Source organism: Schistocerca cancellata, chromosome 2, assembly GCF_023864275.1.
Source record: "Schistocerca cancellata isolate TAMUIC-IGC-003103 chromosome 2, iqSchCanc2.1, whole genome shotgun sequence".
Lineage (NCBI taxonomy): Eukaryota > Metazoa > Arthropoda > Insecta > Orthoptera > Acrididae > Schistocerca > Schistocerca cancellata.
In genome coordinates this window covers 495,301,439-495,314,299 of record NC_064627.1, presented here as the reverse complement: position 1 = coordinate 495,314,299, position 12,861 = coordinate 495,301,439, and the positions used below count along the sequence as shown (strand labels likewise).

The 12,861-nt window shown below is 43.7% G+C and overlaps 1 protein-coding gene across 1 annotated transcript in view; it reads left to right on the top strand.

Moving 5' to 3' along the window:
• Nucleotides 1–1,953, top strand: part of LOC126155642 (uncharacterized) — a 40,252-nt gene extending 38,299 nt beyond the window's left edge. Inside the window, exon 3 of the mRNA XM_049916242.1 lies at nucleotides 1,604–1,953. Coding sequence (XP_049772199.1) covers nucleotides 1,604–1,953 — 350 coding nt within the window. The remainder of the gene's footprint in view (nucleotides 1–1,603) is intronic.
• Nucleotides 1,954–12,861: the final 10,908 nt, after the last annotated feature.

Below are 12,861 nucleotides of genomic sequence, written 5' to 3'. Positions count from 1 at the left end.
AACCATTTTTAAGCTCTCGGTAGCCGGGGCTGCGCCGATGCGGAAACCAAACGGCGGTGTACGCAGAAAGACAAGACACAAAGTAAAGAACTAGCGCCATCACAAAACCAAAGATCCTTTTCGCAGGTAATATGAACAACTTAATTGAGCGGATATTCAGGAAACACGATGTGAAATGCGTTGTTTGACCTTAGTCTAAGATTAGGGACCTTTTAGGGGTTTTTAACGGATTATCCTGTTTTGCTAAGATGCGTGTCTACTGTATTTCCTGCAGTGGCATGCCAGTCATTGGTCAGACCATTAGGACTGCATAGGACCGTTGTGAACAGCATAATAGGCACATACACGTAGAACCGTAACTTGTAACTTCTGACGTTTTACTTGAAAATTGTGTAATATAGGGTTTGAAAAGAAGAGTCAACGAATTACGCGTTAACACTACTGCATTTAAGGTTCACTTTCGCGTTGAAATAATTGTTCCAGTTGGTACCCAAAATCAACAACGGCGCATTTGTAAGAGAACGACGAAATGGGGCAAATCCCTGTAGGTGTTTTGGGGTAAATCCCCGCAGCTTCGACAATATGACTGCAATTCTTCAATTATAACCCCACAAAATATGGCACTCAACACATATTGCGTGAGATTATCTTACCTGACGATATAATTCCGCTCTCTGAAATAAAAATTTACGGGAAACTTTCTCGCAAAGCGTAGAAATTGGACCTCTAACGTCGATACCCAATGAAGAACGAATGGAAGAAGAATGCATCGGGAAAGAAACACTTGCTACTGAGAAGGAAAGACGTGCCAAAATAGGAAAGAGCTTGCTATATACTTAAACATAACTAACCTAAGGACGTCACACACATCCATGCCCGAGGCAGGATTCGAACCTGCGACCGTAGCGGTCGCGCGAAACAAAACAACTGATAGTAGATTTCAATATATCAGTACCAGCAAAAGGAAGGAAACAGATCAACAGCTAGTTGACTATTCTTCAGGATCAGATTCAGACTTCTCTCATGATGAAAGTAGCTTAAATATAGATATGGACTTACTATTTGGTGGAGAAGTATCCGAAGAAGAAGAAAAGGAAGAAGAAGAAAATGTGGGGACTTCAAGAAAGTATCAGAGGACCTAACGAAATACAATTTTTATTAGGTACCTAGATAGCTTAACCTCAGTACCTGATCTCTTCCAGTTTGTCCTACAACTCCGCCTTTCGTGGAGAACGTATTATTTTTTTAGAAGCATTTTTTTAAGTATTATGCTCCAATTTACAACACATTACAGTTAACATTGTGGAAATTTTTGTTTCAGCTAAATTACAAATATTTCTGTAAGTTACGATCAGATAGAGCTGGAATTTGGATGGCTTATAGGCATCAACCAAACCTATGACTTCAGTTTGAAATCGCAAGAAAATTGACCCATCGTTGACCAGAATATCAGAAAAACTGAAAATTTCGGTGCTTTACCGCCACCTACCCTATGTTTGCAATGGGTATCAGTGTCACCCAGACTTTTATTAATTATTGTACAGTGCAATATTGGGGTATTGGAAGATATTCACATATACGAAGTGCGACACCTGTATTGCAGAGGAATTAAAGGTGGTGGTGCAGCAGATGCTCAGGCCGAAGCTGGTGGTGAGCCAGGAGCCGGCGCTGTCGGCAGTGGGGGAGACGGCTGGGTGCGCCGCGCTGCCGCTGTCCCAGGTGGACGGCTGGCTGCAGCGAGACGCAGACCCGGAGCAGGCGCTGCAGGCGCTGTCCCCGCCGGACGCGGCCGGCTGGCTGGACTCGTGCGCCGCCATCCTCTGCTCCTCCGGCACCACGGGGCCGCCCAAGGGCGTCATGCTCTCACACCGGGGGCTGCTCACCGTGACTGTCGCCTTCGGGTGCGTGCATTCTCTCTCCACGTATCCGTCTTCTTTGATACATCTGTCTTAAAACAGGTATCGAATAGACGCTCTACACTTTTCTCTGTCAAGTCTCTCTTCGTTCATGTGCTCCTAACTTCGTCTATTTTGCATATCATACAGCATTCCACTAAGTCTTCTACTTCCCTCCCTCTGTTTCCTCCAATGCTTCCTTCAATGTCAGTCTCTTCATTACAGGCAACTTCTTCATACTATCAAAATGTTGTCAGTATGTGGTTGTTATGATAACGAGTTGCGCAACAGATTGATCTGACAAGTACACTTTGGCTCCTGCAAGAAGCAGCTTCCAACCCATACTACTACAGAAGTCAGACAGAGGCTCTTAACGTACCAAAATTGCTTCAAAAACTTTCAGCAATAAATATCTTCTGGAGTCGTCCGCTGTAAGGAAAAGACACAAAAATATTCTATTTTCCTACGTAACTAGTGGGATACGTAGGTACTGGAGTATTGCTAGTTAGTGTGAGAAAAACATTAAACAAACGGAAAATATTATTTATTGCAAAATCTGAGAAATGGTTGAAATGGCTCTGAGCACTATAGGACTTAACATCTGTGGTCATCAGTCCCCTACAACTTAGAACTACTTAAACCTAACTAACCTAAGGACATCACACACATCCATGCCCGAGGCAGGATTAGAACCTGCGACCGGAACGGTCATGCGGTTTCAGACTGAAGCGCCTAGACCGCACGAGAAAATCAAGTGAAACTTTTATTTATAAACTGACACACAAATTACTGGGTTCTTTTCGGAATAGGGGGTTACCTCTGATGGATAAGAATCCTGTTAATGAAATTTATATACAAACTGTGGGAAAGCTCTTTTATCTCTTTTCTTTAAGAATGTTATTTATTTGGCAGAATGGCTGAGAGCTGCGCCTACTCAACTTGAATAATTATCCGACTGAATTTTTCTAAGCATGGTCGAGGCTGTCGCATGAGAAATGTAATGGAGTGACGTGAATGATGTATGTTATTTCTAATGGAGGAAAGATGGGGCTCGCCTATGCTGTAGCGCACAATACTGTGAGCTGCGATGACTGCTGCCTGCATCGTTTGCCACTGAAAAATAACAAAACTATCTCTTTCCATCTGGATTGACCTTCAGCGATCGAACTCACACTACACCTTGATCAAGTCAAGGACTCTTATCTGCCCCTACTTTAACTATTGGCTTGGTACACTGGTCACTTAACCAGTCCACTGCGATGCCACTTAATGTTCGCTCGCAGGCGCTAACTAATACTCTGTGTGTTCACACTGCACTCTGTTGTGGCCAACACAGTTAACAAACAATCACGAGCGACTCAATATAAATTATCACTCTGATTCGCTAGCGACACAGGTGCTCTCTCAGTGCAGTACTGAGTAGAGACTCGACTCTGCGTACACACACGAGCGCACTCGCTCCCGCCACGTGTTCCCGCTTCAAGAACGTCACTGGAACGACCCCTCTCCATGCAAAAAGCGAAAGGGTATATCATCTGCTGTCTTTCCCTCACTGTTCTGGCTCATTGCATCAGAAACAGTCCGACAATCAGCGTTACTCTTACAAACGGGAGAATGGCGCTCTGTTTAAGCCAACCAATCTGGAAATATACAGCATCTGTGTTAGGCGTTTACTGTCCATCTGTGAGAACTCAAACTGCGCACTAGGTCCATCAAAAATGCGTATGCTGGGGTTCTCCCAAACAATACAGCGGGTTTTGCTCCTACGGACTGTCCAGCGGGCTGGTTGCCTCTGCCGAACAAAAACGCCTGTGGCCGTCATTTCTTGAATGGTTGTGTACACCAGCCTCGACTTTTTAAACTCGATGCGCACTTGCAATTTATTTATTAGATTTGGTTATCGATTAAATGGAAATATGTAAAATTAACTCTACCCTATCGAGTTTGGGCTGGAATGAAACGTCTTGGTACGCAGAATATGATGGTGAGGTCGGAATATGTAAGAAATGAAGGTCAGCAGACCACGCCACCTTACAATATTTACGCATTAGGCCTACTTCTCATTTCCACTATTTCTCTTTCTCCTCCATTTCTTAGGTACACTCTTACTTCTTCATTTGTCAATCTGTCAGTCCATTTCACTTCTACCATTTTTCTTCGCAACCACACTGTTTGCTGACGATGCTGTGCCTATAGCAAAGAATCCTCGCTGAATGGTAGTATAATACTGTGAGAAGACATGGACAATATTTTCATGTGCAGCTCTCTTCAGTGTGCATAAATGTAAGATGATAACCATAATAAAAAGAAAGCCCGGTAGTATCGGAATACACAATTGTATTAAACTTTTACAACCTGTTACATCATTTACCTACTTAGAAATGACACTAAAAGCGATATGAAACGGAAATAATACATAAAATCAGCAGCAGTGAATGAAAAGTTCGTTTGTTGGAAGAATTCTTGTTGGAATAACTTCTTGTAATATGCGCCCACATTGTCTATAATTTGCTAAATGAAGTCCTCTAGCTTTCAGCTATTTTATTTTACAATTGCAATTTCGGTATTATGCCATTTTCATGAACCTACCAAACATAACTCAACGTAATGACAACCATGTATCGTGTGAATAACAGTACGTAGAACCAAGTTTTTAGTTAGTTGATATTGATATACTTACAAGATTTTGGCATATGGGTTTACAGTAGGCAGAGATTATAATGTCATATGCACTACTCAACAATACTAATCAACATTTCATTTTATGTACTGCAACAGGGTGTATATATCACGACAGGTTGCCGCAAAGTGGGCACTTATATTAAAGCAAATGTCTAAACAAGTTGAGAAAATTTTTATTTCTGTTCATTCAGTGTGTATTGCGGTTATTCTTTGAAGGCGCTATAAATTTCAATTTTTTCTAGAGCACCAGGCTGCTGGTGTTGCGGTTGTAGTTTAGTAGATGTGCACAAAGCAAAGATTTACAGTTCCTGCTGAACACACCTTCATCCCTATTTTTTTAAAAAAGACCTATCGGAATTCTTTTTGCTGCCAACAGTTGTTTCACCTTTTCAAAAGTGCCTTTGCCCATAGAAATTACACTGCTAATTTCCACCGCACAGTTTTTATTTTGTGCTACCAAACTTCCTTTGTACTTAGAAGATCTTACATCTTCCGAGGGCTTTCCTTCTAATTGTATTTTCACGGAAGCCTCATTTCGTACTCTTTCTTACTTTTGTGGGGACTTGTCAGTCAGCGTACTTTAAGAGGGCAACCAACTCTTGCTGAGACAACGATTCTGTGTGGCACGTAGGCCAAAAGTCTGTGAGCACTGAAGGCGAAAATACAAGTGGAAAAATTTTACATTAACAATAAAAACTCCTGTTACCCCCTAGAATGGCCAAACGACATGCACAGTGAAGAGTAGTTCCTCCTCCGATTCAGCTTGGTTACATGAATACTACTATTATTATGCTCCTTGTGGTTTCTAATGCTTTGTGTATTAGCTTCCGAGCATAAATATTGAGAAACATTGACGACGAATAACACATTTGACTAACACCTGCCTACCTCTTTATAGCCATTCCTTACTATCACCTTTTGTCTTATACAGTTCCTTTTTCACTCTACAGTTCTTCCAGTCGAATCAGCATCTATCAGGGTCTTCTGGATCGCAGAAAACGGCGAAATGCTTTTTTCCTGCTCCTTTAAATATTACTTTGTAGTCTCCACGTTCAAATTCTCCTTTCTTTACCATGGCTCTTCACTAGTACTAAAATATCAATGTTGTACCTCTTAATACATCTTATTTTCCAGTTTACCCTTCAATTTTCAGCGACTTTACATTCCATGTTCCAATTCTCAGTCGAGATTTTCCACCCAGAGGTTCGAATGTGGGTATATTTATTCGGAACTATTCTTCTCATTACCTACAATGCTTATGAGATTCATTTAACGAGACGTCACTGCATGGGAGAGCGTATTCGTTCCAGTATTATCCACTTGCTGTTCTATTCTACTGGAGTATGGAATATGGTATAATGATTGTCTGATTCGGTAAGCTCTTGAATAAGTCTAATATTATTCTCGTGATCACTACACGAAATACACCCCTATACTGATAGTGTACCTCGAATAGCGATGCGCTAAATTTACCCAACAAGCACTGACGAGGACGACTTCGCCTTTCGTCCAGAGATTCTCATTTTAGTTCCCCACACATCTGTGTAGCACTTTCTTATGAATTGTAGTAACCGTCCATCAGAAAACAATGAAATTGCCGAAGAGGTGTGTACACTACAACATATAGCAACAAATAACGTATATAACGCTGATACGCTGGACAAAATGTATACAACAAAATTACATAACGAAAGCAGGAAGTAGATAAATAACGATAGCAAGAGAAGCTGAACAAGCAAAAACAAAGTACATTTCTTTACCGTATTAAGGTGCCGTATCAGACGAAACAGCCAAAAATTTTCTTAAAACTAGTGGACGAATCGGTCTCCGCACGAACAAAGGAGGGATAACAGTCTGACACACCACTCACAAAAGAAAACCATTTAAATAATCAGGGGCTCATAAAATCAAATATAGTGAATGTGAAAGTTTCTGTGTGGAGTAAACAGGTGGATGTTTCTCCACCAGATTCGGAGAAAACATAGACATAAGCGGTAACTGTAAATCTTCATTTAGTATACATACACGAAACTACAGTCACAACACCAGCAGTAACGAGGAGTCTTTAAACGTATTACATAGGGCAGAGAAAGGCAGATTAATGGACGCTGTTAGTGGCGCTCTACAAGAAATAGACATTTATAGCGCCGTCAATGAACAACAATACATCTTGAATGAACAGACCTCGGAAATAATTTTATCGGTTGCTTTAGACATTTACTGTAATATGTGCCCACGTCGTTGCAACCTGTCATGATAGACACTGAGGTGGCAAAAGTCGTGGGTACCTCCTAATACCATTTCGGGCCTCCTTTTGTCCGTCGGGCGCAGCATCTCGACTTGACATGGAGATACATGACATCGTTGTTTGGGAACGTCAATTCCGTGAGTGCCTGCAAATGGTCTCCAAGTAGCTGAACGTAACCATTTCCAGTCAATGATCGTTTCAGAGGACCAAAGGACCCAGTCAGTTCCATGTACTCACAGCCCACACCTATATGGTGCCACCACCATCAGCTTACAAAGCGCCTAGTCGACATCTTGGGTCACGGCTTCGGGGGGTCAGCGCCACACTGTAACCCTATGATCGGCTCTTACCAACTGAAATCGGGACTCACCTGACCAGGTCACGGTTTTCCAGTCGCCTAGATTGCAACTGATATGGCCACGATCCCAGGAGATGCGCTGCAGGCGATGTCGTGCTTTTAGCAAAGGCACTCGCGTCGGTCGTCTCCTGCCATAATCCATTAACGCCAAATTTCGCCGTCGTATCCTAATGGATGCATAAGTCGTACGTCCCACATTGATTTCCGTGCTTATTTGACGCAATGTTGCTTGTCTGTTAGCAGTGACAACTCCGCGCAGATGTCGCTATTCTCTGCTATTAAGTGAAGGCCTTCGGCCACCGTGTTTCCGTAGCGAGAAGTAATACATGAAATTTGGTATTCTCGGCACACTCTTGACATTCTGTATCTCAGAGTATTGAATTCCCTAACGATTTCCGAAATGGAACGTCCCAAGCGTCTAGCTCCAACTATGATTCCGGTTCAAAGTCTATTAACTCCCGCCATGCGGCCACAGTAACATCAGAAACCTTTTGACATGAAGCACTAGAGTATAATCGACAGTTACTGAAGCTGTTGCTGAGTGACGGACCTCGCCCTCGGGTCAGAGATTTAAGAGGTTTGAGGAAATCTCATGATTTTAAACATGGCTGCGGCAGCAACTGTTAAAATTCTTCACAATAAAGGATGACAGCCAAAAACAGTTGCAGGATAAAATTTTTTATTAAAATTCTTGACCAAGGTTTCGGTATATATAAATATACCTTCATCAGAAGTAAAACTTCTAAAATTACATCATGCAATGGAGAATAATAAAAACAATTATGCCAATTATTGACGACGCCTTTGGCATAATTGTTTTTATTATTCTCCATTGCATGATGTAATTTTAGAAGTTTTACTTCTGATGAAGGTATATTTATATATACCGAAACCTTGGTCAAGAATTCTAATAAAAAATTTTATCCTGCAACTGTTTTTGGCTGTCATCCTTTATTGTTTGAGGAAATAATTGCCGATCCTACTTTTGACTGTTTGATGGTTATAACGACCTCTCTTTGATGAACAGTCATGATGGTTAACTGAAACAAATAAAAACATGGACTTCTAGTAGGCTAGCGGTTATTAGAAGACTTGGTCTTCTATGTCTTGTTCTTCCTGTTCATCTGTTGGATATACAGTCGGTATACATCGGGGGTAGGCTTGCTTCCTTCCCGACCTGCATTACTCCTTTATCCACTGAACCGAAACTTCGATGACATGAATACAGGGCGGGCGTTGATGAGCTTGAGTTCCTTCTTCGAGGTGACGATTCCTCGTGACCCAACGAAATCGAGCAATTTGTGTTGGAAGGGAGATTTGTGATCAGTGGGAGGGGTGAAGGGATAGGGTTCCGTTACGAAGCGACTCGGAAGTTTTCTTCAGCAGCGCCTGTACGCTGTGCTTGTCAGGGTGTGGCAAGCAGACGTCTGAATCCTCCGCCGACGCACTCTCTTCCTGGGGACTACCGCGATAGGCGTCTATTCGGCTTCCTATGTCTTCTGCGCGACCTCCTCTTCGGGAAGGTGAGCAGGCATGTCTGTTCCCATGGGCGCCTTCTTGGCTTCCTGCATTTCTGCACGGGCCGGGGGAGCGTCCGTCTGTGTGGCGGCGCCCGCCTTGGTGGGGGGACACCTTTCCTCTTTTGTCGCCGACAGCTCTTACTATAGCAACTGCAGCTGACGGCGGAAGTCTAGGACTTATGTCCTTACTGCCGCCCTTTCCGCCTCCAAAGCTGCTTTGAGGGCGGCCATTGCGTCGTCGGATGCCGCAAGCAGTTTGGCGCGCATGTCTTTTTCTTTCTCGTGTTGGGGCGACCCGCTTTCCCGTCTTTGATGGGGTCGGTGGTGGCCACTGCTTCTTGTTCAGTGCCACCTCTTCATGTGTGGCGCCAGTGCGTTTCTTCGTTCGCCTCTTCTTCCTGCGGCTCCAATTCTTGATGTAGCTGCAGCTGCATTAGTTGATATGGCAAGCATGTGACAGCGACATCTCGTGGTTCGTCACAGTCGCTTGTATCAAGCGCTTTCGCAAATTTCAGACACGCGACTGTATTTGCAGAACTGCAGAGGCGACATGCCTCTATTTCAAGCAGCGGTAGCAATGCTCTTTTTTCGCCGTCGTCTTCTTGCCGTTGTGATCGTTCCCTGCCAGATTGAGCAGGAACTCAACCACGACGACGACATTGCGTCCCTTCCCTTTCCGCATCCGGACATGTCGGCGATGTGTAGGCGAGCGAGACGAGCGACAGCAGCAACGACGCGACCCGCAACGAGTCGAGCAGCAGAATCATGACACCAACAGCTCCGCCAGCGCAGTGCCCTTTTATACCTTGTGTACGAGATACTACCGCCATTTGTATGCTATCCCATGACTTTTTTCACCTCAACGTATAGTAAAATTACAGTACATAAAACGAAATATTGACTAGCATCGCTGACTAGTGCACATTACGTTGTAATATCTGCTTACCATAAACATATGTCACAATCTCGTAAGTACACAAATGTCAAAGAACTAAAAATATAAGGTGCCGTCAAATCAAAAGGTCCATTTCCACGCACAGACTTTACTACTTCATAGAGCTATATATAATGACGATAGCTGTTGAGGCACGTACCACATGATGAATGCCCTGGAAGAAGAAATCCTTGGGTTGAGTATGGAACCATTCTGTCCAGCTTCCTGCATTTCTTGATACGATCAAGAGTGGTGCCCGCGCAGGTGTTTCTTGAGTGGCTCAAAAACTTGGAAATCACAGGAACTGAAGCCAGGACTATACGCAGGGAGATCTAGCACTTCCCACTTCCACGACGCCAAAAGATCCTGTGTTTGTTCTGAAACATGTAGACGGGCATTGTCTTGCAGTAAGATGATGGCCATTGTGAGGTTACCTTGACCTTTATTTTTTGTTGCTAGCTGCACCCGATAGAGAACGTCGCAGCATTTGTTGACGTTTACTATTTCTTCTTTGTGGAGGAACTCCACTAGCAGAGGCCCCTGCTCATCGAAGAACACTTAGCCGCTGATTTTGTGGAACGGATTTTTTTGTTTTGTTTAGGTGCCCCTAATGATTCCACTGCGTACTCTGACGTTTGGGTTCCGGTTGAAATAGTGGGCACGTGGATTCATCTCTGGCGGTGATCTTGGAAACGCAATCGTCGCCCTCGTACAGATATAGCGACAAATGGTTCAGTGGTATTCCCATTACGTTGTGTCGCTGCTCCTCGGACAAACATTTGGGGACCCATTGAGCACAAACCTTCCGGCAATCAAGTCTATTGCATACAGTGGCATCTATACTGCCATGGGACACCTGAACTTGAGCACTAATGGAATCAGAGATGACCCCTCTATTACAGTGAATGCAATTGTCAGTAGCAGCAACTGTCTCATCAGGACATGGATTCGTAACCTGCCCGGGTCGCGCCATTATCCGCTAGTGTCTCCCTGCCACCACGAAAACGCCGACACCACTTTTGTCTGAAACACACTTCGCACCATACGCACCGTGCTGTCCTCTGTATATGTCCGCTGGTGGATACCTTCCGCACACCGAGCGAGGTGGCGCAGTGGTTAGACACTGGACTCGCATTCGGGAGGACGACGGTTCAATCCCACGTCCGGCCATCCTGATTTAGGTCTTCCGTGATTTCCCTAAATCGCTCCAGGCAAATGCCGGGATGGTTCCTTTGAAAGGGCGCGGCCGACTTACTTCCCCGTCCTTCCCTAATCCGATGAGACCGATGACCTCGATGTCTGGTCTTCTACCCCAAAGAACCCAACCCCAACCCTTCCGCACAAAGAAAGCGTTCTTCCTTAGTAACGTTTGTCCCTGGCATTACCTGGTGAGGGGGGGGGGGGGGGAGAGAAAGGAACAGTGATAAGTAACCATTGTGCCACACTAGCCCATGCGCAACAAATGTAACATTTATTAAGGCCTGCACATAGGCGGGCTTAAAAAAGCATACAGGACTAACATTTCCCTCAACACGTTGTCCGGATATCTACAATTAGACCTTTCCATCTGAATGAACCTTATAAAATTGGTTGCACGTACTGCTGTTCCCACCCCACATTGTTGTCATTACGTCGTGCTATGTTTTGTAGATGCCTGAAAATGGCATAATGTCGAAATTGCAATCATAAAATAAAACACTAACACCTGAATGAAAGATAACATCATATAAAAAATTTATGGAAGCTGTGGACCCATATTATAAGAAATTACACTGGCTCCTTGCGATTCTACCACCTATTGCCTGAATTCATTTGATGTTTGTTGTCGTACCTACTTAATGAGGACTTGGTTCAAAAAATGGCTCTGAGCACTATGGGACTTAACTTCTAAGGTCATCAGTCCCCTAGAACTTAGAACTACTTAAACCTAACTAACCTAAGGACATCACACACATCCATACCCGAGGCAGGATTCGAACCTGCGACCGGACTTGGTTCAAATGGTTCAAATGGCTCTAAGCACTATGGAACTTAGCATCTATGGTCATCAGTCCCCTAGAACTTAGAACTACTTAAACCTAACTAACCTAAGGACATCACACACATCCATACCCGAGGCAGGATTCGAATCTGCGACCGGACTTGGTTCAAATGGTTCAAATGGCTCTAAGCACTATGGAACTTAGCATCTATGGTCATCAGTCCCCTAGAACTTAGAACTACTTAAACCTAACCAACCCAAGGACATCACACACATCCATGCCCGAGGCAGGATTCGAACCTGCAACCGTAGCAGCAGCGTAGTTCCGGACTGAAGCGCCTAGAACCGCTCGGCCACAGCGGCCGGCTGAGGACTTGGAACAGTATTGTAGAACTGGTGACACTAGTGTCTTACACGTGACTTCCTTCACACAGGCGCACCACTTTCTCAGAATTCCCCCAACAAACTTAACTCTTCCTTCGCTACTACTGATTTTACATAAATTTCCATTTCATAATGCTTTTAGCGTTATGAAGATATATGATGCGATAGGCTGTAAAAGTTCAGTACTAATTGTGTAGTCTGATACTGCCAGGTTTTTCTTTTTAATGTGATTATTACCTTACGTTTACACATATTCGAAGACAGTTGCCATTCCTTACACCAAGTGAAAATATTGTCTTTATCTTTTCGGATTATCATACTACCGTCCAGTGAGGATTCTTTCGCGTAGGCGCAGCTTCGTCAGTGAACAGTGTGCAAGCGCCACTAATCTTATATGAAATAGCATTTACGTGTAATAAGAACGTTAGAAGTTCCATTATACTTCCTCGGGGCACGCCTGATGCTACTTTCATTTCCACTGAACATTCGTCGTTCGATGTGTCATAATTAGTGCTGTCATCGAAGAATTCATCGAGGCAACAGCTTGCCTGTAAAATTACTCCATGTAATCGTATCTTTGTTTCAGGCAGGTACAATGATTTCTGCTCTGCCCACAGCTCAGCGCTTTGAATAATTGCCTATGTTATGTTCTTTCAGTGTCTAATGCAAATATTGTGTTTCTATGTCTCCTCTTTAAAGATGAATAGTTGGGTAGACTTTGGAAATCTGAAATTCTTGCGTTAAAGAGTACGTTTAGTTTGTACTTAACCACACTACTGTGTGAACAGAAGGGTAATGTTAAGTTAGTGCAATATATCCGGTAATAGTGTGCAGAGAGTACATCCAGCAGTTCCCCTCG